This window comes from Saccopteryx leptura, chromosome 7 (assembly GCF_036850995.1).
Source record: "Saccopteryx leptura isolate mSacLep1 chromosome 7, mSacLep1_pri_phased_curated, whole genome shotgun sequence".
Lineage (NCBI taxonomy): Eukaryota > Metazoa > Chordata > Mammalia > Chiroptera > Emballonuridae > Saccopteryx > Saccopteryx leptura.
The window spans coordinates 44774869-44801052 of NC_089509.1; the positions used below are offsets into that span (position 1 = coordinate 44774869).

Below are 26184 nucleotides of genomic sequence, written 5' to 3' on the forward strand. Positions count from 1 at the left end.
GTATACAATACAGTGAGCTCACCACTAAAGGTCTAGTTTCCACTGTCCCATATAATTGACTCCTTTTATCCACTTCATCTTCCCCTGCCCTCTTCTTTTCTTGTAATCAACCAATCTGTTGTGGGAATTGATGAGTTTGTTTTGGTTTTGCTTTTTATTCCACATATAAGTGAAAACATATTCTATCTGTCCTTCTCCCTCTGACTTCTTTCAGTTAGCAAGTCCAATCCATGTTGTACCAAATGGTAAGAGTTCAATTTTTTATGGTTGAGTAGTATTCCATTGTATATATACTCGAAATCTTCTTTATCCAATCATCTATCTAAGGACATGTGTTGTATCTTTGCATTACTTCTTAAATGTTTCTATCAAAATACCCCTAGCACAAGTCACAAGACTTTTGTTCTATTTGCAACACTGCAGGTCTAGTCATTATTAGTAGACGAGGCCACATACATACATCTACTACAAATTCTCAATGCACATAACAGGAACAAAAAGGTGGCTTCACAGAACAGGCAGAGATACAGGATTTCTTTGCATGTGTTTCCCCTTGCCCCTCTACTGATGCTGATGACACCCCTGAACAGGATCTTTCAAGAGTCAAAAAAGAAACTAAAGCCTTAGAATCCCACTGCCATATTACATTAGAGAGGATCAGAATTGCAGAAGAACCCACTACTCCAGTGAGAGAAACAAACATAAATAATAGAAAAAACTGACTACCAAGCCAAAAATGATCATTTCTATTTACTGTAATCTTTAATCCCAGATGCAGATATATATAGTGGTGGGATTCAGCAGGTTTGCACCGGTTCGACAGAACCAATACCAAATTTTTTGGTGAGTTCGGTGAACCAGTTGTTAAAATTGCATTTGTAATCAGGGTTCTCCCTAAGGTGAGCACCTAGTCAGCTGCCCAATGTGGAAATTACAAATTTACATTTCTTTCTCTTTTTTAACGATCACCTGCGCAACAGCATATTCTTTCTTTCCTTTTTTTAAATTTTCTTTTTTATTTTTTTTCATTTTTCCGAAGCTGGAAACAGGGAGGCAGTCAGACAGACTCCCGCATGCGCCCGACCGGGATCCACCCGGCATGCCCACCAGGGGGCGATGTTCTGCCCCTCTGGGGCATCGCTCTGCTGCATTCAGAGCCATTCTAGCGCCTGAGGTAGAGGCCACAGAGCCATCCCCAGCGCCCAGTCCATCTTTGCTACAATGGAGCCTAGGCTGCGGGAGGGGAAGAGAGAGACAGAGAGGAAGGAGAGGGGTAAGGGTGGAGAAGCAGATGGGTGCTTCTCCTGTGTGCCCTGGCCGGAAATCGAACCTGGGACTCCTGCACGCCAGGCCGATGCTCTACCGCTGAGCCAACCGGCCAGAGCCAGCATATTCTTTCTAAGTGTCCATAGTAATGTTCATTTTGTCCATAGGTGAAAAAAATTCTAAGTGAGGACACCAATCAAGAAGCAATATGGAAATACCTTAAATAACAGTTTTATTGTTTTTTTAGGTATTATTTAATATATTTTCATTAATATTTTAAAACTTTCTTATAAAATAATCTAGTTTTGTATACCTCTTTTACTGTTCCTATTTAAGTATTACATGTATGATTACATTCCTATTAAGTATTACATGTATGAAATAATAAACTACCTTTCGGTGTATCTTTTATTATACTTAAATAGTCATTAGGGAAGAGAACCAGTTGTTAAATTATTTGAATACCACCCGTGTGTGTGTGTGTGTGTGTGTGTGCGCACACGCGCGCACGTCTTTTTTATTAAAGCAAGAGAGAGAGACAGACAGGAAGGGAGAGAGATGAGAATCATCAACTCACAGTTGCAGCACTTTGGTTGTTCATTGATTGCTAAGTTGTGCATTGACTAGGTGCTCCAGCTGAGTCAATGACCCCTTGTCAAGTCAGCAACCTTGGGTTTCAAGCCAGTGACATTTGGGCTCAAGCCAGTGACCCTGGGCTCAAGCTGGTAACCCTGTGCTCAAGCCAGGTGAGCCTGCACTCAAGTCAGAAGAGCCTACGCTCAAGCCAGTGACCTTGGGGTTTCAACTTAGGACCTCAGCATCCAAAGCTGATGCTCTATCTACTGAACTGCCACCATTCAGGCAATGTATTCAGGCAATGCAGCAATATATTTTAAACAGTGGGTCGTAACCTATTAGAAGGTCATAAAATCCAGTCATAAAAAATTTAAATACTCTGGGTCAATATCAAAGAAGCTTGAAAAACACTGATCCAATTGGCTTCCCGAAAATGTCTAATTTTTACAAGGAAGCAGAGAAGAATTTTTTTAATGATTTTTTTTATTAATTGATTTTACAGAGGGGGGGATGAAGGAGCGAGAAGTATCAACTCACAGTTGCTTCACTTTAGTTGTTCACTGGTTGCTTGTCATATGTGCCTTGACCAGACAAGCCCATGGTTTTGACCAAGTGACCTCAGCATTCCAAGGTCAATGCTTTATCCACTGCACTACCACATACCAGAGGACGCTTTTATATTCCTAATCATACTAGCTGCTATACGGGAATAATTACATATATATGAGTGTGTGTGTGTATTACTATAGATTTAAGTACTGTATGTGTGTATACGTGCATTCTTATAGTAGTAAAATCCAGGCTTTTTGTCTATAGTTAATATAAGTGAGAGTTATTGTGTGAAATTCTTAAGAATCCTCTAAGACTCAGACTTACAATGTTAACTTTCCAATCTATGGCAAATATGTATGAGACATTATAATAGCTGGTCACTTGCTATGCCACCTTAATGCTGGAATCTTCTGCTATGCATACTCAGCTAAATAAGGATAGAACAAAGTACTTTCATCCACATGCTATAAATGACACCAATTATACAAAGTTTAACCATTTATGGTAACATCACATGTTCAACCTTGCAGAAAGCATTTATTAGATCATGAAGCATGCTAGGTGTTCAAGATATAATGAATGAATCAATTAAGTTAAGTATTCTACCTCAAGGCTTTGTAGTGTCATAGGTTGGAGCAATGATGGATACCTGATCAAAGCTGAGTTAAATAGATAATTGCCACAAGAGGTTGAGCTAAGTGACATGGTTAATAACTATAGACGCCACATGGTACTATGTCATATTACAGTAAAGTAGGAGAACCAGAGATGAGTGGTTAAACTATATAGAAATTTTGATTGAAGAAATATTTTTAAAATAATACTGAAGTTAGACAGTGAGAAATTTGAAAATTCTGTTAATTTCAAAAAATATATATATACAATAAGTGTTTATACTCACTGCCTCCTGTATTTAAATAGTTGGTCTAGTACTGATTCAGTAAAAATTATTATTGATCATCTATTACTACCAGAAAGAAAAAAAGATACTTGTTTTGAAGTAATTGTTAAATGCTGACAGTTTTTATAAAAATAAAATTTCGCCCTTCACCCCCATTCAGAAGATAGGAAGCTCTAAGCCCCACTGTGCTTCTTACTAAACTTCTGCTACATAGACCAGATGCCAGATAGGACTTCTTGCTATTGAGGTAATCCTTGAGATTCAACAGTGGGTCACATGACCCCACTCCTGTGGTTGATGACCAAAAAAGACAGTGGCTGGCCAGAAATCTAAGACATGTATTTGCTGTCTCTAGAAGATGGTATGATCTAATCAAATTCTGTCTGACATGGACATTTTAACTAAAAGAAACAGGGAAACTTGTTGCTGAGTTGGAAATCATAATGACTGTTGTCTTAAGAATATATAAGCTTAAAAAAGTGGGTTGGAAAAAATGTTGGAAGAGCAAATATACAGAGAAGCTGAGTGATACTGAGAAAGAGAAAATGAGGTACGTCCAATCTCAGGTTCTTTTCCTTAGACATGCCTTCTTGATTTTCATGTATTCCATGAGACTTCTTTCTATCCATTCAAATATCTATCCTTTCAATTGAGTTTAGTGGATGACGGTTACTGCAACTGAAAGGGAATGACAATAAACTTCCTAACAAATGTCGTGTTTAATCTTGTCTTTTCTCTTCTCATCCTGTTCATGCTATTTATATCACCAAGCCACATTCTGCTTTAACAATCAAAATATAGACTGAAGAGTCACTTTATCCATAAAGCTGTATCTAATATCAGGCCACAATCTCCCACCTTTGAACTATAAAGCAATTAGCTTCTACCCAGAAAGCTGCTAATTACATTTGACTTTTTACTGCTCAGTAAAAAGTGCTTTATGAATTCACTGTATTATTTAGCACATAGCCAGCATGTCTATGGAGTCTTAGTTTCTGAATCAGTAAAATGGGATTAATTACACCTACTTCAAAGAGCCATTGTAAAAAGATCACCTAGCACAGCTCCTGCTAGGTAGCTTGTCTTTACATGGTTGGCCAGAATTCAAAAGAAAAATTTTTTAATTTCTTCAAACTAAATATACAAGAGTGGGAAAACAGCTCATTGAGAGTCAACACAGTTTCTTTCAAAAGTTAAATGTGAGCAAAAGTAAGTTAAAAACGTCAAGAGTAGTTCCCCTTACAAGCACATTTCTTTTACTGGTAAACCTCAGCTGATGCTCAAGGAGCACATTAGGCTAGGCCCTGTCAATCCGCCTGTCAGAGAAGTGTTACTAGTTTAACTGTAGAAAATAGTATAATTTAAAGTTTTGTTTTAGAAAACAGTGACAAATTCCGTTGTTTTTAAATAATCAAAATAGTACAACTGTTTTTTTCCTGAGATGTTAACAATTTTATAACTTCTATTATTAAAAAATTAATTTTGCTCAGACTATAACTTCCTTTTTTAGTAATTTAGAAATGGACTTTTCTCCTTTATGACATTGATGATCACCAAAAATTCCCAAATAGATATAATAATGCCTCTACCATTTTCTTCATTATAAAAACAAGTATCACACTACCTGATTTCAAATTATACTACAGACCCACAATAATCAAAACAGCATGGTATTGGCAGAAAAACAGAAATACAGACCAATGGAACTGAATCAAGAGCTCAGAAATGAAACCACATATATATGGACAAATAATCTTCAACAAAGGAGCCAAAAACACACAGTGGAGAAAAAGCCTCTTCAGTAAATGGTGCTGGGAGAACTGGAAAGCCAAATGCAAAAGATTGAAATTTGTCTACACCTTGTCTCCAGGCACAAAAATTATTTCAAAATGGATCAAAGACCTGAATATAAGATCCGAAACAATAAATTATATTGAAGAAAACATAGGTACTAAGCTTATAGACCTTGGCCGTAGAGAATATTTTATAAATTTGACCCCAAAGGCAAAAATAAATGAATGGGATTATATTAAACAAACAAACAAAAAATACAACAAAAGAAACAAACAACAAAAGAAAAAGGCAGCCAACCAAATGTGAGATATTAAAAAAACAATAGCTCAGATAATGGGGTTAATATCCAAAATATATAAAGACTCACAAAGCTCAGCAATAAAAAAGCAAACAATCCAATTAAAAGATGGCAACAGGACCTGAACAGGCACTTCTCCCAAGAAGACATACACATGGCCAAAGAGATATAAAAAGATGCTCATCTTCACTAGCTATTAGAGGAATTGCAAATCAAAATTACAGACACACCACCTCAGACCTGTTAGATTAGCTATTATCAACAAGACAGGTAATAACAAGTGTTGGAGAAGCTGTGGAAAAAAAGGAACCCTCATTCACTGCTAGTGGGAATTTAAACTGGTACAACCATTATGGAAGGAAGTATGGAGGTTCCTTAGAAAATTAAGAGAACTACCATATGACCCAGCAATTCCTCTACTGGGTATCTACCAAACAAAACTCAAAAACATGGGGATGTAAAGACACATGCACCTCCATGTTCATTACAGCATTCTTCACAATGGCCAAGACATGAAAACAATCAGTTTCCCTAAATAGAGGATAGGATAAAGATGTGGTACATATATACAATGGAATACTACTCAGCTATAAGAAATGATGACATATTGCCATTTAAAACAACATGCATGGACCTTGAAAATGTTATACTAAGTGAAATAAGTAAATCAGAAAAAGCTAAGAACTCTAATATTTCACACACAAGTGGGTATAAAACTGAGATGCACGGACACAGATAAAAGTGAAGTGGTTACTGGGGGATACGGGGGAGAAAAGAGGGACAAATATATGGTGACTGAAAAAGATTTAACACTGGGTGATGGGCACACAACACAATCAACTGTTCAAATGCTATAGGAATGTTTACATGAAACCTATGCACTCTTGTTGATCAATGTCACCCCATTAAATTTAATATTCTAGGCCCTGGCCGGTTGGCTCAGCGGTGGAGCGTCAGCCTGGCGTGTGGGGGACCCAGGTTTGATTCCCGGCCAGGGCACATAGGAGAAGCGCCCATTTGCTTCTCCACCCCTCCCCCTCCTTCCTCTCTGTCTCTCTTCCCCTCCCGCAGCCAAGGCTCCATTGGAGCAAAGATGGCCCGGGCGCTGGGGATGGCTCCTTGGCCTCTGCCCCAGGCGCTAGAGTGGCTCTGGTCGTGGCAGAGCGACGCCCTGGAGGGGCAGAGCATCGCCCCCTGGTGGGCGTGCCGGGTGGATCCCAGTGGGGCGCATGCGGGAGTCTGTCTGACTGTCTCTCCCCGTTTCCAGCTTCGGAAAAATACAAAAAAAAAAAATTAATATTCTAAACAAAATTTTTTTAAAAAGTCACAGGGATGTGGCCCTGGCCAGTTGGCTCAGCGGTAGAGCATCGGCCCGGCATCTGGAAGTCCCGGGTTTGATTTCTGGCCAGAACACACGGGAGAAGAGCCCATCTGCTTCTCCACACTTCTCCCTATCCTTTCTCTCTCTCTCTATTCCCCTCCCACAGCCAAGGTTCCATGCAAAGTTGGGCCAGACACTGAGGATGGCTCCAGGGCCTCTGCCTCAGGCGCTAGAATGGTTCCGGTTGTAATGAAGCAACACCCCAGATAGGCAGAGCATCCCCCCCAGGTGGGCATGCTGGGTGAATCCTGGTCAGTCGGGCATGTGCAGGAGTCTCTCTGCCTCCCCACTTCTCACATCAGAAAAATACAAAAAGAAGTCACAAGGATGTAAAGTACAACATAGGGAATACTATAATAACTATGTATGGTGTCCAATGTAAACCTGTAATATAATATTGTATGGAAACTGTAATTTTAAAATAATTATTTTTTTAAATGAGAAATAAAACAAGATTTCTAAAAATCTGTATTTCTTACACATTTTTACTAAGAAATAAAAATAAGTAGAAATAGTTTATTAAGTTTTCATAAATAAACTTGTCAATAGCTAAATCTTTGATCAATTTTCAATTTCTGAAGTGAAAAAATGTAGGCCACTGAGATCTACACATTTCCTTTTCTCTATCTCTCCAAATTCAAAAACAAATACTAAAGATCTGTAAGAGAAACAGATACTTGTCAATCACAATCTGAATTATGAACCCACTCTCCTGTTTCTAGTTGATTCTACTCTGGTTCTGTTACTCCTATCACTTTCTTTTCTTCCTCATTTTTCTGATTTGATGGCTTCATTTATTGTTTGTGTAAAACCTTAGCTTCCCATAATAACTATTTTGATAACCTGTACTAACTCCAATGTTTCCAGCTACTTTTTTGGACACTCCTCATATTCTAGTGCAAAGTAGACTTTATCCTGCATCCCAAGTCATTGATCCCTTAACCCAACCCTACTACCATATTAATAGAAAAAAGTTACTACATTCTTATAGTGAAGCAGTCCCACTCTGTTGTGAGTATAAACATCAGCGTACTCAAATGATCCTTTTGGTCTTCTGTAATTTTGTACTTAGAAACAACAAATTTTATTATGACTTATGATTTCTTATCCACTAAAACACTGAATTTCTTCTATTAGGTGATTATAAATATTCTAAATGAATAGGAGAAAGGTGTAACAATAATGAACCACATTTCATCATTTTCCAAACTAAAAGAGTGAAATAACAAGGAAGAAAAGAGCACTGGGAATAAGGAGGCCTAGATTCCACTTCCAGCAATGGTACTAACCAATAGCACAGACGCTAGGCAAATCAACATCTTTAAATTATAGTTTTCCCATATGCTTGGTACTCTACCTTTTAAAATTCATCAGTAATGCTTTTTTTTTTAAACCTTCTCCAAGTTTAGTTCAGAGTATTCAATGTCCTATCACACTGCCTTCTCCATGAAGCCTTTCTTCCCCATATTGTTTAAAATCATCACATCACCAAAACATTTCTCCTTTACAACATCTAAATGACTATATATTTCATTTATTTTTCTTATTATCTGACTCTCTCATAAGACTCTTGATCAATATATCAATTTTGTTCATTATAGTATCTTCAGAAACCTAAAACAGTCGTGCCACAGAAAATGTTCTCTGAATATTTGCTGAACAAATGAATAAATGAATGAATGAATGACCATCCAAGAGGATACAAGTTGAGGATCTCTTTAATTCTAAAAAGTCATTAACCTAAGAAAGTAAATCAGAAAATCTCTTTTAAAAAGTTTCCAAAAACTGGTCAAATAAACTGAATAAAATAAACCCATATCTATACTTTGTTTCAACTCTTTCTAAATATACTATAAACTTGATAATTAAAGCAAAAGCATCACTGTTGATTAGTACATTTAACCTATGCAATGAGCCTGACTTATAAAGCACACAGTACAGATTCTTCTGTTTGCACTATAATCTCTTCTTTTTCCTTAAGAGAGAAGCAGGGAGACAGAGAGACAAGACTCCCGCATGCAGCCCAACCAGGATCCACCTGGCAAGTCCTCAATCTGGCCATGCTCTGTCCATCTCGGATCGTTGCTCCATTGCTCAGCAACCAAGCTATTTTAGTGCCTGAGGCAAGGCCATAGAGCCATCCTCAGCACCCAGGGCCAGCCTGCTCTACTGGAGCCATAGCTGTGGGAGGAGAAGAGAGAGATAGAAAGAGAGAAGGGAGAGGGGTAAAGGGGAAGAAGCAGATGTTCACTTCTCCTGTGTGCCGTGACCGGGAATTAAACCTGGGACAACCTCACATCGGGCCAACGTTCTACCACTGATCCAACCGGCCAGGGCCAAGACCTCCTCTAATTTTAATAAACTATTTAAACCTAGCCTGGCCTGTGGTGGTGCAATGGATATGGTGTTCACCTGGAATCCTAGGGTCGCCAGTTTGAAGGCCTGAGCTTTTCTGGTCAAGGCACGTACAACAAGGATCCAATAAACAACTAAAGCTAAGCAACTATGAGTGACACTTCTCACTGCACACACCCCCCCCACCTCTTCTCTCTGTAAAATCAATAAGTAAAATGTTAAAAAAACAAAACTGTTTAAACCTAAAAATTTTTTTTTTTAATTTTTTTTTTTAATTTTTTTATTCATTTTAGAGACGAGAGAGAGAGGGAGAGAGACAGAGAGAGAGGAGAGAGAGACAGGGGGAGGAGCTGGAAGCATCAACTCCCACATGTGCCTTGACCAGGCAAGCCCAGGGTTTTGAACCAGCGACCTCAGCATTTCCAGGTCGATGCTTTATCCACTGCGCCACCACAGGTCAGGCCTAAACCTAAAAATTTAACTTGTCTTTCAATTCATCTATTTGTTCCATAAACTGTCTTCCATATTTATATCAAAGTTCTCAGATTCATTACAGGTAAAGAGCTATAGTCTCCTAGTTCATTTGTGTTAGCTCATTTTATTGTACTTATTAACACAGAAATATCCTGGGATCAGTTGAGTCACAGTTGGTTAATGAGCATCATACTGAAAACTTCTCTCAAGACATATATCTAAAAGAGCTACTTGATTTATACAGCAAGATAATTTTTATATAAATATAAAGTAGTATATACAAACATATAAAAGCAAAGGTCAAGAACATTCTTCTAAAAACCTTTCACGTGAATTTATTTGGGTCTACTGTTCAATCTGTATATATAGGTGATATTTTAAACAAAGGTGCAGAGAGCAATTATGTTTCAAAATCTGTCTTAGTAAATATAACCTGATTTACAAACATAATCAATTCATTTTACATCTTGACAGTCAAGGGTAGCATAACAAATATGACTCATACAATATCCTCAGATGAAAGTAATAAGTCCACTACAAATGAAGGGACTCATCTAATTAAAAAAAATTTAGCCAATAAAAATCTTAATTTAGAATTTAATGAAACAAAGAAGGAATGTATGATTTATTTCATAGTAGAAGAGAATTCCAGCAAAGTGCCTTCACCTACTAGGTTTTCAAATATTTACTGTTAAATTAATTCTTTACTACATAAAAGAGTTTTACCCTACTAGACTTCATGCTAGTAAATACAGTAACAGATTTTTTTACTCTGTATTATAGATCCTTTAGAGCAAAAGACATTAAACTGGAAAATACAGTGAATATTTCAAATATGAATATCAGTGTATGAGCTTAAGAAAGGCAAGGAAGTGGTTACCAGAGGGAAGGGATCAGGGGAGGATAAGGAGAGTAAAGGGGGTCAAATATATGGTGTAAGAAGGAGACCAGACTATGGGCGGTGAACACACAATACAATATACAGATAATGTATTATACAGTATACAACTGTACACCTGAAACTATGTTATTAACCAATGTTACCCCAATAAACTTAATTTTAAAAAGAAAAAAAGTTTTATCCTAGATTTTCTTTGATACAATGATTCTCAATCCTGGACATTTTTAGAAACACCTGAGGAATCTTACAGATATAGAGTGAGGCAAAAGTAAGTTTCTAGTTGTCATTATGTGAAACAGTTTATTCTTGTATTATTATTTACTTATGAATTATTGTATTATTTATTATTATTAATATTAACCTACGTTTTCCCATCCCTGTATTTATACCCATGACAAAGTCCCATAACAAACCAATTATATCGAAGTATCTTAGAATGGGAGCTATGCATTAATAGTTAAGGAAAGCTTTCTAGAAGATTTTAATGAGTACCCTGGGCTGAAAACCATTGCCATAGTGCTTTAAAAAGCTTCAGTTAGCCCTGGCTGGTTGGCTCAGTGGTAGAGCATCGGCCTGGCGTGCGGGGGACCCAGGTTCAATTCCCGGCCAGGGCACATAGGAGAAGCGCCCATTTGCTTCTCCACCCCCCTTTCCTCTCTTTCTCTCTCTTCCCCTCCCGCAGCCAAGGCTCCATTGGAGCAAAGATGGCCCGGGCGCTGGGGATGGCTCCTTGGCCTCTGCCCCAGGCGCTAGAGTGGCTCTGGTCGAGGCAGAGCGACGCCCCTGAGGGGCAGAGCATCGCCCCCTGGTGGGCAGAGCATTGCCCCTGGTGGGCATGCCGGGTGGATCCCGGTGGGGCGCATGCGGGAGAGTGTCTGACTGTCTCTCCCCGTTTCCAGTTTCAGAAAAATACAAAAAAAAAAAAAAAAAAGCTTCAGTTAAACATTATTATAATATATAAATTTTAAGGGTTAATTATAAATAAAACTTAATATTCACTGCATTGTTGCCCTGATATATAATATTAAGAATGTTGTTAGACTGACTGACTAGGCGGTGATGCAGTGGATAGAGTGTTGGACTGGGATGCAGAGGACCCAGGTTCAAAACCCCGAGGTCGCCAGGGCTTGAGTGCAGGCTCATCGGCTTGAGCAGGCTCACCAGCTTGAGCACAGGGTCGCTGGCTTGAGTGTGGGATCACAGACATGACCCCATGGTCACTAGCTTGAGCCCAAAGGTCACTGGCATGAAGCCCAAGGTCAGTGGCTTGCAGCCTAAGGTCGCTGGCTTGAGCAAGGGGTCACTTGCTCTGCTGGAGCCCCAGGTCAAGGCACATATGAGAAAGCAATCAAAGAACAATTAAGGAGATGCAACGAAGAATTGATACTTCTCATCTCTCTCCCTTCCTGCCTGTCTGTCTCTATCTGTCCCTCTCTCTGTCTCTCTGTCTCTGTCACACACACACACACAAAAGATAAAAAGGAAGAAACAAAATACCTGCTAAAAGGAGGTGTGGGAGAGATTAAGATAAATATATGAAGAGTAAAATATAGACAGTTGGATAGATAATCACCTGAGAAGAAGGGGAGAAAATAGAATTGGTCAACATTTTAAGGTCCAAAAGCCAGATAGGATAATAAAAAGAGAGTAATTCATATAAGTAACAGCATATTTGTATAAAAGAAGCTTCTATAAATTTGAACTGACAACAAAATACTTGAAAAATAATTGTGTTTACTGTTAATGAAGACTCTGAATAAGTACACATGTGCAACCTAACTATATGTTTTAGACTGTCTACCCTGTGTCCAGGTGAGCATTCAGGGTGGAGGGTAACAAGGGTTGGTGTGAGAACTCCCAGTCACTCTCTGTCAAAACAAGGACAGAAAAATCTAAACCAAAGATCTATCTTTTCCAAGTTTTCTGCCTTTTTCCAAACAACTCTTATAAGGGCTAGCTGATAAATCAGCTATAAATAGAGCGTTTAAACCGAGATTTGCACGTACATTAGGCAAACTGAAAAAATGTAGAGAAAACAGGGCCACCTCTCCTCCAGAAATGTTTCTGTAAAGACATGAGACTACATGTGACTAGGTAAGGCTCTCCAGCCACCTAAGAAATCCTTACCAAATTCTAACACTTTTTGAAGTTCCATCTCACCGACACACATTGGGATCCAGGATGATGGGAGAAAATTGGACCTAGCAATGAAACCTATGATCCCAAGGGTTCAGAAGATTTGAGTTGTCATATCATGCCATATTACACCAGGAAAATTGAATATCCACAAAGTTCACTTCAATATCATGTATAACAATTGATTAATGGAATAAATAGATGAGAACAAACTTATCCTGTCTAGGCAATTAAGATTTAGAAAAGCTTCCAAAGAGAGATGATGTAGACCAGTGGTAGTCAACCTGGTCTCTACCACCCACTACTGGGCGTTCCAGTTTTCATGGTGGGTGGTAGCAGAGCAACCAAAGTATAAATAAAAAGATAGATTTAGGCCCTGGCTGGTTGGCTCAGTGGTAGAGCGTCGGCCTGGCGTGCAGAAGTCCCAGGTTCGATTCCTGGCCAGGGCACATAGGAGAAGCACCCATCTGCTTCTCCACCCCTCCCCCTCTCCTTCCTCTCTGTCTCTCTCTTCCCCTCCTGCAGCGAGGCTCCATTGGAGCAAAGATGGCCCGGCCGCTGGGGATGGCACCTTGGCCTCTGCCCCAGGCGCTGGAGTGGCTCTGGTCGCAACAGAGCGACGCCCCAGAGGGGCAGAGCATTGCCCCCTGGTGGGCGTGCCGGGTGGATTCTGGTGGGGCGCACATGGGAGTCTGTCTGACTGTCTCTCCCCATTTCCAGCTTCAGAAAAATACAAAAAAAAAAAAAAAAGATAGATTTAGCCTGACCAGGCAGTGGCACAGTGGATAGAGTGTTGGACTGGGATGCAGAGGACCCAGGTTCAAGACCCCGAGGTTGCCAGCTTGAGGGCGGGCTCATCTGGTTTGAGCAAAAGCCCACCAGCTTGAACCCAAGGTCACTGGCTCCAGCAAGGGGTTACTCGGTCTGCTGAAGGCCTGCAGTCAAGGCATATATGAGAAAGCAATCAATGAACAACTAAGGCGTTGCAATGCGCAACAAAAAAACTAATGATTGATGCTTCTCATCTCTCTCCATTCCTGTCTGTCCCTATTCATCCTTCTCTCTGGTCTCTGGTATCATGATCTCTGTAAAAAAAATAAATTAAATTAAAAAAAAAAGATAGATTTAACTATAGTAAGTTGTTTTATAAAGATATATTCTGCCAAACTTAGCGAAAATCCGACATAAAGTACTTGGTAAGTAATTATTCTTATAAGCTTTAACTTGCTGTAACTCTGCCTTATAAATTTTATAAAGTAAAGTTACTTCCCTACTTTATAAATCACCATTACTGTAGAACCAGTGGGCGGTTAGAAAATTTTACTACTAACAGAGATACAAAAGTGGGAGGTTGGTATAAAAAGGTTGACTACCCCTGATGTAGACTTATATCAACTGCTTATTGGATGGAAGTATATCTACTGATATTTGGGGAGTAATTCCACAAAGAACCAAATAGGTTTGGTTTACAAAACACCCCAAACCTTGAGCAAGGATACTCTTAATATTTAGGCTACTGCTTAGAAAGAGGGCTGGCCTTTCAGAAACTGTATATCTATTAAAATACAGGGCCAGCAAGGGAAACATCATCACCAGCAATGTCATGCTGTAATTTGTGACATCCTAAAAACTTTCTTTTTGAGGTCAGAGAAGAATAAATAATTGAGAGTACTGAGTCAATTTTTCCCTCAGTAAATTGTGTCATAGGTTGTGAAAAGAATAAGAAAAAAGAAATGGAAAGAATAAGGTAAGTGAAAGAATCTAACAAGATACAATATCCAAAGAGGTAAGAGTCGAAAAATTGGCATTATTACATAGCACTGATAAATAACCCATCACCCACAAGCCTCCTGCTCAGTATCAAGTATAATATTTTGCAGAATAAGTTAACGGAGAAGTAGTGGTATCCCATAATAAGATAACTAAGCTAGGTAATGAAAATTATAGATTCATTGGACCCCCAAATAAAGTTTGCATAAGAGGGCCTTCTGAAAGATGCCAGGTGGCCATGAAAGAAAAGCTGGTGAGGGCAAAGGTGATCTCAATGTTCCTGAGGACAAAAAAATTAAATTAAAAAAATAAAAATTGAGGTTTCCTTCTAAAATATAACCTCATATATTGAAGGGAAGCCCCAAATCTGGAGAAATATTTTAAGAACTCTAGAAAAATTTAATTAGGCAACAGATCAGTAGCTGACTCAGTAATGAAATTCAGGTTTTAAATCACTTTAAGACAGAAAGGAGGCAAAGGAATTCTAGACAAGCCTTGAAAAAGAAAAATAAAAAGATGACCTGGGAAGGGCAACAGGCAAACAAAGACATCCCCCAGCTGTTGTGTTCATCCACATTTGGTGTTAGACTAGAAAAGGCCTGTTGGCTTAGTAGGTGTGGCCAAAACATACCTACAACACCATGCCATCCAGTCTAACAGGGTTACTGGCTGCAAGGTCTGTGGTGCCACCCTGGAATGACGACAGAAGTGGGAGACCTGGAATATGTCAGAAACACAGAGACTCCAACTCTAACCTATTTTCTTAGTGGACCTGGAAAAGCTTTCAAAGTAAATGGAAATATTACATCAGCCAATAAAGGAGGGGAGTCTTCACATTGAAATATTAACCTCTAAGTCTATATGGACAGTTTTTGTTCTCTGTATGTAAAAAGTGTAGAAGCACCAGACTCTAGAATAGAACCTATCAAAAAATGGCAATAAAGAAATTAACCAAATGACACAATTATATCTAAAAGTGAATTAACTAATTTCGAGTAGTACGTAAAAAATTAACACTTGGAAAGATATTCTTCCTAGAAAAAAGCAGTGGTCTCTCTAAAACAATTTCACATGCACTAGCTCCAGGAAGCTCTAAGGCATTAAGTCTATTTGAACATGTGTCTGGTTATGTATCAGGGATTAATTTGGTTTTGGAAAATTACATGTTTGTTAATCAGGGCACGAAGATACTAGGAATCAAATTAGATCTAGGATTCATTTGATGCTTCCTACCATGTGACAACTAATCTTCTAAATTGAATGATAAAAGAATAATTAAAAGAAGAAAGCTGAGAAGGGACAGAGCAGATAAGAGTTAGTTGAACTTAAAATAGAAATACTTTAAAAAAAAAACTTAAAAGTTTTAAAAAGTGAGGTTTAAAAGGGATCATATTGTTTCTAACAGTAGGTAGAGATTTTTTATTTTTTTTTTGGTGAGAGTGAGAGACAGACAGACAGACAGATAGACAGGAAGGGAGAGAGATGAGAAACATCAACTTATAGTTGCAGCGCGTTAGTCATTCATTGATTGTTTTCTCATACTTGCCTTGATGGGGCCACCGGGGGTGGGGCTCCAGCCAAGTCAGTAACCCTTGCTCAAGCCAGCGACCATGAGGTCATGTCTATGATCCCATGCTCAAGCTTGTGAGCCCATTCTTAACCTGATGAGCCCGCAGGCAGGCCGGGGACCTCAGTGTCTCAAACCTGGTTCCTCAGCATCCAAGGCGGATGCTCTGTGCAACACCACCTGGTCAGGCTGTAGGTAGAGATATTTTGAAATAGAAATAATAGCAAGATATATTTGATCTTTACTATAAACTATTAACAGCCTAATAAAAAAATATTCCAATCATCAGGGTTCAGTAGGTACCTTGAAATGAATATTGATTTTGGTCTTTCTGAATCCTCTAAATTTTCTTCTTCTAAAAAATTTAATTTTATTGTCATGTAAAACCTACTTTCTTAAAATTTTAAGCACATCATGTATTATTGTTGCCTACAGGTACAATGGGTCACAGCAGCTCGCTAGAATCGACTCATCTTGCTTAACTGAAACTTTATGCCCACTGATTAGTAACTTCCCATTTCTGCCTTCTCTTTTCCCTGGCAATCACCACTCCACTCTGATTATTTTATATGCCTTGTATAAGTGGAATCATTCTATATTTGTCTTTTTGTGACTGTCCTATTTCATATAGCATAATGTCTTCAAGGCACACCCATGCTGTCACTCACATACTGTAGGATTTCCTCCATTCCTAAGGCTGACTAGTACTCTATTGCATTCATATAACCACATTTCTTTGTCGTTCATCTGTTGATCAACATTTAGGTTGTTTCCACATCTTGGCAATTGTGAATAGTGCCCGTAATGAACACAAGAGTGGTAATATGTCTTCAAGATCCTGATTTGAATTCTTGTGGATAAATACCCAGAAATGAGATTGCAGGATCATACAGTAATTCTATTTCTTATTTCTTGAGAAAATCCCACGCTATTTTCTACAGTGGTTATACCATTTTACACTCCCACAGCATGCAAGGTGTGATGTGATACCTTATTGTGGACTTAACTTGCATTTCTCTGATGATTAGTAACATTGAGCATCTTTTCAAATACCTACTAGCCATTCATATGTTTTCTTTAGAATAATATCTGTTAAAGTTCTCTTCCCACTTTTTAAATCATTACTGGGTTTTCTATACTATTAAATTGTAGTAGTTCCTTATATATTTTGGAGATTAACTGTATAGCAAATATTGCAAATATTTTCTCCCATTTCCTCTTTAATCTGATTGTTGCTTTGCTGTGCAGAGAAACTTTGTGATTTGATGTTACCTCACTCATACCTTTCTGTTTTTTTGTTGGCTATGTTTTTGTTTTTATATCAATGATGTTATTGCCAAGACCAAGGTCATGAAGCTTTTTCCCTAAATTTCTTCCAGGAGTTTTACAGTTTCAGGTCTTACATACAAGTCTTAGTCCATTTTGATTTTTGTGTATGGTGTAAAATAAGGGTCCAATTTCATTCTTTGGCATGTGGATTTGCAGTTTCTCAACACCATTTGTTGAACAGAACAGTCTTTGCTTATTTTGTATCCTCAGCACCCTTTCTAACAATTTAAATTTCTTTAATTTTTCTATTTCACTTAGTTTTCAATACCTTTACATTTTTACTTTCTTATCAGGTTGGCAATGCCACATACAAACATTTAAAATATTTTTTTAAGACCTGGCCGAATGAAACAGGATGAAGTGCCCTTCCAGTGCACCAGAGGTCACAGGTTTGACCCCAGTCAGGAAGAAAAGCAATCAGTGAGCGCACAGCTGAGTGGAAGAACTGAGTGAAACAATGAGTTGATGCTCCTCTCTCCCTTTCCCCGTTCCCCTCTCTCTCTAAAATCAATGAAAAAATTTAAATACATTACTTATTATTTAATTTTCAGTAGATTATTCAAAGTATTTAAATCTACCATAATTGTGTTTTCAACTGATTGTTGTTTTCCTTTTAACAAAGTGGAAATCAAAATATTTCCCAAAAGTTTTTTTCCCAAGTCTAACCTTTGTTGATGACTTAGAAATGGCATATGTTATTCTCAGTTCCTACTTAGGTATAAAGACTCGCTAGGCTCAAATCAATATTAAGGGAACTTGACTCAGAGTTTGAACAAAGAAAATAAAATGATTCCACGAACCATCCTGAGTCAATTTCTCAAAATTGTTGGCTATTTCAAACTCCCTATGCATCAAATGTTCTCATGTATACCCTTAGCTGAGAAATTTAAAGGAAGCTTCTGTTTAGTCTTCCTTTTTATTTCCAGAAATTACATTTCTGATGTCCTGAACAATATTATCAGAATGACCTTTTATATGTTATTACTATTTCCATATTGAATCTATAAGTATAACACATTATTTTTTTTTGCTTGTGATGATATTACATTTCCTATAGAAATTTGTAGATAGGTGAAAACATCTCCCTATTCCAGTATTGCTACCAATTTCCTGGGACATGTGATCTTACCAAGTCAATGAAATAAGGCTGCCTTTTGGCTTAGTGGTCCTTCAGTGATCTATGAAAATATAGATAAACATTGTTCTCCTAACTCACATTGAATTCCGGAATCTACACTTTTAAGAGACATCTTAAAAATGTCAACTAATCCTGACCAGACGGTGCCACAGTCCATAGAGTGTCAGACTAGGATGCAGAGGACCCAGGTTCAAAATCCCAAGGTTACCACTTTGAATGTGGGCTCATCTGGCTTGAATGTGGCCTCACCAGCTTGAGCTCAGGGTCACCACCTTGAGCGCGGGATCATAGACATAACCCCATGGTCGCTGGCTTGAGCCCACAGGTCACTGGTTTGAAGCCCAAGGTCACTCGCTTGAGTCCAGGGTCACTGGCTTGAGGAAGGGGTCACTCGCTCTACTGGAACACCCCTCCCCCCATCAAGGCACATATGAGAAAGCAATCAATAAACAACTAAGGTGCCACGGTAAGACTTGATGCTTCTCAACTCACTCCCTTCCTGCCTGTCTGTCCCTGTCTGACCTCTCTCCGTCTGTCTCTGTCTCTGTCTCTCTCTCTCTCTATCACACACACACACACACACACACACACACACACACACACAAAGTCAACTAAAATGCCTCTAGTCTTCTCTTAGACTTATAAAATAAAAAATTTTAATATATATGAAGTAAAATAAATTCAAATAAAATGAAGAAAAGAATATACTGAGAATATTTTTCAGTTAGATATAATTAAAAGGGAAACTAAAAAATAAATATCTTAAAATTGGGCAGAAATATACTAAGTTATACCAATTACTTGTGTAAACATCCATACTTAAAATTTATAAATTTCTAGAAACTGAGAAATAAAAATTTGATGACCATGTTCTATAAAATATTACAGCAAAATTAGGATTGCAGAAAACTACAAGGCTTAATTATTTTATTAAAATTCACTTTAAGAGGTGGCTCTTTAGACAGACACATGTTCTCATGCGTAACTCATAGCTTTGTTTCCTTTCTTTTTGTCCTTTTAAGTATACGGCTGAAACCAGTATTCATTTAATCTAATAGTTTACATACTCTATAACAGAATAAAAATGAATGCTTGATGAAGTCACTGTGAAAAAGTTTGACACTTCTTCAAAATGGTAAGTATAAAATTACCATCTGACCTAGCAATACCACTCCAACATACACACATACCCCTCAGAAACTGCAAGAAGAGATTTGAACAAATATTTGTAAATCTAAATGTCCATGAACAGATAAATGAATAAATAAGTGTAATATATATGTATATAAAACAAATATATTTATAATTTATTAGGTTTCTCAGCCCTGAAGAGCAATGAAGTTCTAGTACATGTTATAAGATCGATGAACCCTGAAAAAAACATTAAACTAAATGAAATTAACCTTACACAAAGGACAACTATTACATGATTTCACTTACCGAAAATATCTACATTAAACAATTCATGGGTACAAAAAGTATGTAGATTCAAGTTTAACAGGCTTAAAGGCAGAGGAAATGGAGAGTTAGTGGTTAATAGAAAGTTTTGGTTTGAGGTGATGAAAAATTTTGAAAACAGACTGTGATGATGGTTTCACAACATTGTGAATATAATTAATCCCAATGAATGGTATGTACATTTACATTATATATTATGGTATTTAGTTTACCACAACTTAAAAAACTTAATAATGTAATATCCCCAAAACCACTAGATTATATACTTTAAGTGGGTAAATTCTATGATGTGTTAATTACATGTTAATAAAGATTTTATAAAAATTAATTGTCTAAAGCTCTTTAATGCTTGAAGCTCAGGTCCCTTTTCCTTAAAGGAGCCTTCCCTGATTATTGAGTGACCCTTATCTTATTAGCAATTCATGGTAGTTGACATGTTTATATCATTCACTTAGCAATTAATTTTATCCTCCTTTTGACGACACTGGTATTTTTAAATTACTGTTACACAAGATTTGATCATGCTTTGTTTACAAAACTAGATTAGTTACTCAAATGATCAAATCAAGAACCATATTTAACATTTATATTTTCTTTACCAATCAAAATTTATAGCAGCTCAAATTGTCAAATCAGGACCTAGCCCTCTACCATCTTCAAATCATTAAAATATAATTCAATTTTATACTTTCACAAGTATATTAAGTAAAAGTTTCTATATAAATGTTGAAAGAAAGCATTCTGGAGAAAAATAATGAGAATACTAATTCCCCATACACTCCAATTAATTAGGATGTAATAGATTTAGTTCAGTATAATTATTAAAATAAGCAATAAAATACTTCTTAACAGCCTGACTAGGCGATGGTGCAGTGGATAGAGCATCAAACTGGGATGCAGAGGACCCAGGTTCGAGACCCCAAGGTCGCCAGCTTGAGCACAGGCTCATCTGGCTTGTGCAAAAAGCTCACCAGCTTGGACCCAAGGTTGCTGGCTTGAGCAAGGGGTTACTCAGTCTGCTGAAGGCCCGCGGTCATGATACATATGAGAAAGCAATCAATGAACAACTAAGGTGTCGCAACGAAAAACTGATGATGGATGCTTCTCATCTCTCTCCGTTCTTGTCTGTCTGTCCCTGTCTATCCCTCTCTCTGTCCCTGTAAAAAAACAAACAAACAAAAAAAAACTTTACAGAAAATGTTGATTGGCCATTTTCTTTTTCCCCTATTGAATCAAAGATAGACATTGTCAAAATAAAATATAGAACAAAATAGGAGAGAAATTCACTAACACAACAAGCAGTAGTAGCCCCTCTTTTCAATGTGGGATATATACCAACAACCCTGTGGATGCCTGAAACCATGGTGGATAGTAGCAAGCCCTACATGTACAATGTTTTTCCTATACATACACACCCATGATAAAGTTTATAAATTAGGCACAGTAAGAGACTAACAATACCTAATAATAAAATAGGAAAATCATAACATATACTGTACTATAAGAAAAGTTATGTGAATGAGGTTTCTCTCACAGCAAAATAGCACAAAATCTCCCTTTTCACAATTTCATAGATAGAAGATCCATTCTTACTACAGACCTTAGCAACCTCAGCATATGATTTCATTCCTCATGAAATCAAGAACTTTCATCTTTTCATATAACAGAAGCACTTTACGACTTCTTTTTGGCATATCCAGATAGCGAGCATCACTACTCTTGGGCTTAGGGACCATTAATTATTAAGTGAAATATGGGTTCTTTGAGCACTATGAGTTAAACACAAGCACTAGACAATTGATCTGATAACTGAGATTGTTACAAAGTGATTAATAGGTGGGCAGTATATATAGTATGGACATGATGGATAAATGGATAATTCAATTCCTGGGCCAGATAGCAAGAGACTTTAACACACAATTCAGAATGGCATACAATGGAAACTATTTTTTTTCTAGAATTGGACAATTAATATTTTCAGACTGCTGTTACCCATGGTTAACTGAAACTGTGAAAAGTGAAATTGAGTATAAGGGGGACTACCCTATAGATATTTTTTATGCTAAGGAAGAAATATTCAGGATACATACTTCTAAAATCTGAAAAGAATTAACTAATATATGAAATTGTACATATGATTTAGTTATAATAAAGGGTGTTTGGGGACAACCCAACTTTTTGTTACTTTTTGTGCCACCGCCTGACCAGGCGGTGGCACAGTGGATAGAGCATCAAACTGGGATGCAGAGGACCCAGGTTCGAGACCCCGAGGTTGCCAGCTTGAGCGCGGGCCCATCTGGCTTGAGCAAAAAAGCTCACCAGCTTGGACCCAAGGTCGATGACTCAAGCAAGGGGTTACTCGGTCTGCTGAAGGCCCGCGGTCAAGGCACATATGAGAAAGCTATCAATGAACAACTAAGGTGTCAAAAAGAAAAACTGATGATTGATGCTTCTCATCTCTCTCCGTTCCTGTCTGTCTGTCCCTGTCTATCTCTCTCTCTAACTTTCTCTCTGTCCCTGTAAAAAAAAAAAAAAAAAGGTTTGGGGGACTGAGTAAAAGAGGTGAAGGGGCCCTGGCCAGTTAGCTCAGTGGTAGAGCGTTGGCCTGGAGTGCAGGAATCCTGGGTTCGATTCCCGGCCAGGGCACACAGGAGAAGCACCCATCTGCTTCTCCACCCCTCCCCCTCTCCTTCCTCTCTGTCTCTCTCTTCCCCTCCCACAGCCAAGGCTCCATTGGAGCAAAGTTGGCCAGGGCGCTGAGGATGGCTCTATGGCCTCTGCCTCAGGCACTAGAATGGCTCTGGTTGCAAAAGAGCAATGCCCCAGATGGGCAGAGCATCGCCCCCTGGTGTGCATGCCAGATGGATCCAGGTCGGGCGCATGCGGGAGTCTGTCTGACTGTCTCCCCGTTTCCAGCTTCAGAAAAATGCAAAAAAAAAAAGAGGTAAAGGGGTTAAGTATAAATTAGAAGTTACAGAAAAACCACAGAGATGTAAAGTACAGCATAGGAAATATAGTCAATAATATTGCATTAATTGTATGATATCAGGTGGGTACCAGAAATAGTAGGGGGAACACTCTATAAAGTATATGGTTGTCTAATCACTATGCTGTGCACCAGAAACCAATACAAAATAATACTGAAGGTAAACTGTAATTGAAAAAAAAGCTTATTAATGAGTATAGTGATTTTAAAGTAAATTTTACATATATAATAATAATGAAAAAGAGACTTTAGAAAAAAGAATATAGCCCTGGCCGGTTGGCTCAGCGGTAGAGCGTCAGCCTGCCGTGCAGGAGCCCTGGGTTTGATTCCCGACCAGGGCACACAGGAGAGGCGCCCATCTGCTTCTCCACCCCTCCCCACTGTCCTTCCTCTCTGTCTCTCTCTTCCCCTCCCGCAGCCGAGGCTCCATTGGAGCAAAGATGGCCCGGGTGCTGAGGATGGCTCTGCGGCCTCTGCCTCAGGCGCTGGAATGGCTCTGGATGCAACAGAGCGACGCCCCCTGGTGGGCATGCCAGGTGGATCCTGGTCGGGCGCATGCAGGAGTCTGTCTGACTGCCTCCCCGATTCCAGCTTCGGAAAAATGAAAAAAAGAAAAAAAGAAAAAAATAAATAAAAAAGAATATGAAGAATAAATATATATATTTGTTTCTTTGAAAAATAACATAAAATTTTGAGAAATGAATAAAATAGCACATAAGAGGTAAAGTCATATATTTACAGAAAAGATATATTGCCTGACCGGGCAGTGGAGCAGTGAATAGGATCCAGGTTCAAAGCCCTGAGGTAGCCGGTTTGAGCGCGGGCTCATCTGGCTTGAGCAAGGGTCGCTGGCTTGAGCGTTGAGATCATAGACATGACCCCATGGTTGCTAGCTTGAGCCCAAAGGTTGCTGGCTTGAAGCCTATAGTCAATGGCTTGAGCCCAAGGTTGCTGGCTTGAGCAAGGGGTAACTTGCTCTGCTGTAGCCCCCCAGTCAAGGCACATATGAGAAAGCAATCAATGAATATCTAAGGAGCTGCAATGAAGAATTGACGCTTCTCATCTCTCTCCCTGTCTGTCTGTCCCTACCTGTCCCTCTCTCTGTCTCTGTCACACACACACACACACACACACACACACACACACATGAAATATGAAGTCATTAAGATATGCTTAAAATGGTCTTTTTAACCTGTCTATTTTAATCCACAACACGCACTTGTTGTTTTTATTAGTACTTTTTAAATTGTGTGCCGTGATTTTTGCTTTTTCCCTTTAATTGAATTTACTAGGGAGACTCTGGTTAACAAAATTTTATAGGTTTTAGGTGTACAATCCTACAACACAACATCTGTACACTATATTGTGTGCTGAGCCCCCAAGTCAGGTCTCTGCTCATTACCATTCATTACCCCACACTCTCCTTCATCTCCCCTTAGCCCTCCTGCTGTCAATCACCACACTGTTGTCCCTGTCCATAACTTTTTTCTGCTCATCCCTCCACACTACCCACCCAAACCGCCTCCCCTGACAGCTGTCAGCCTGCTCTCTAGGAGTTCTGTCTCTATTTTGCGTTAGTTCATTTTGTTCATTAGATTCCACCTGTAAGTGAAATCATATGGTACTTGTCTTTCTCTGACTGGCTTATCTCACTAAGCAAAATACTTTCCAGGCCCATCCATTCTGTCACAAAGAGTGAGATTTGCTTCTTTTTTTTTTTTTTTTTTGTATTTTTCTGAAGCTGGAAATGGGGATAGACAGTCAGACAGACTCCTGTATGCGCCCGACCGGGATCCACCCGGCACGCCCACCAGGGGGCGATGCTCTGCCCACCAGGGGGCGATGCTCTGCCCATCTGGGGCATCGCTCTGTCGTGACCAGAGCCACTCTAGCACCTGGGGCAGAGGCTAAGGAGCCATCCCCAGCGCCCGGGCCATCTTTGCTCCAGTGGAGCCTCGCGGCAGGAGGGGAAGAGAGAGACAGAGAGGAAGGAGAGAGGGGGAGGGGTAGAGAAGCAGATGGGCGCTTCTCCTGTGTGCCCTGGCCGGGAATCGAACCTGGGACTTCTGCACGCCAGGCCGACGCTCTACCACTGAGCCAATCGGCCAGGGCCAGATTTGCTTCTTTTTTATGGCTTAGTATTCCATTGTGTAAATGTAGCACAGTTTTTGGTTTTTTTATCCATTCCTCTATTGATAAATGCTTAGGCTGTTTCCAAATCTTGATTATTGTACGTAATGAATGCTGCAATGAACACAGGGGTGCATATATTCCTTTGAATTAGTGTTTTGGGTTTCTTCAGATCAATTCCCAGAAGTGGAATCACTGGGTCATAAGGCAGTTCCATTTTCAATTTTTGAGGTAACCCCATACTGCTTTCCACAGTGGCTGCACCAATCTGCATTCCCATCAAAGGTGCATGAGGGTTCCCTTTGAGACTATGAGATGGTGACAGCTGATCCGATAACTAAGATGATTCTGAAGTGATTAACTAACAGGTGGGTAGCATATACAGTATGAACACACTGGACAAAGGGATGATTCATATTCTATGCAGGATGGCAAGAAATTTTAACACACAATTCAGAATGGCACAAACCCTTGCTGTTTATTTATTGATGATAGTCATTCTGACAGGTATAAGGTGATATCTCACTGTAGTTGTAATTTGCATTTCTCTGAAGATTAGTGGCACTGAGCATATTTCAATATATCCACTGGCTATCAGCATGTCCTCTTTGGAGAAGTATTTATAAATAGGTCCACTGCCCTTTTTTTAATTGGATTTTTTGTTTTTTGGTGTTGAGTATTTTTTAATAAATATTTATTAATTTACTGGGCTGACATCAATAATTCAGGATACATATATTCAAAGAAAACATGTCCTGGTGTTAAGTATTATAAGTTTTTCATTTATTTTGGATATTAACGTATCACTAGTGGAAATGTTCTCCCATTCAGTTGGTTGTCTTTTCATTTTGTTGGTTTCCTTTGCTGTGCAAAACCTTTTCAGTTTACTATAGCCACATTTGTTTATTTTTCCTTTTATTTTTCTTGCTCAAGAAGATAGATGAGAAAATATACTGCTAAAAGACATGCCCGAGATGATATTGCCTCTGTTTTCTTTCTAGATTTTTTAAGGTTTTGAGTCTAATATTTACATCTTTAGCCGATTTTGCGTTTATTTTTGTGTATGGTGTAAGAAGGTGGTCCAGTTTCATTTTTTGTACTGCCCAATTTTCCCAACATCATTTATTAAAAAGACTATCTTTACTCTATTGTGTACTCTTGTCTCCTTTGTC

The 26184-nt window shown here is 38.7% G+C and overlaps 1 protein-coding gene and 1 long non-coding RNA gene across 8 annotated transcripts in view; one reads left to right on the forward strand and one right to left on the reverse strand.

Annotated features, from left to right (window-relative positions):
- The window catches only part of BAZ2B (bromodomain adjacent to zinc finger domain 2B), a 457412-nt gene that overhangs the window by 156111 nt on the left and 275117 nt on the right, over nucleotides 1-26184 (reverse strand). Inside the window, exon 4 of one of the 7 annotated variants that reach the window (XM_066346467.1) lies at nucleotides 12300-12366. The exons of the other annotated variants lie outside the window; for them this stretch is intronic. Within the exon in view, the coding sequence (XP_066202564.1) occupies nucleotides 12300-12318 (19 nt within the window). The 5' untranslated portion in view covers nucleotides 12319-12366. The remainder of the gene's footprint in view (nucleotides 1-12299; nucleotides 12367-26184) is intronic. 7 annotated transcript variants of the gene reach the window in all.
- LOC136378965 (uncharacterized) overlaps nucleotides 22768-26184 on the forward strand; it is a 339755-nt gene continuing 336338 nt past the window's right edge. Inside the window, exon 1 of the long non-coding RNA XR_010746660.1 lies at nucleotides 22768-22840. This is a non-coding gene — a long non-coding RNA (uncharacterized lncRNA). The remainder of the gene's footprint in view (nucleotides 22841-26184) is intronic.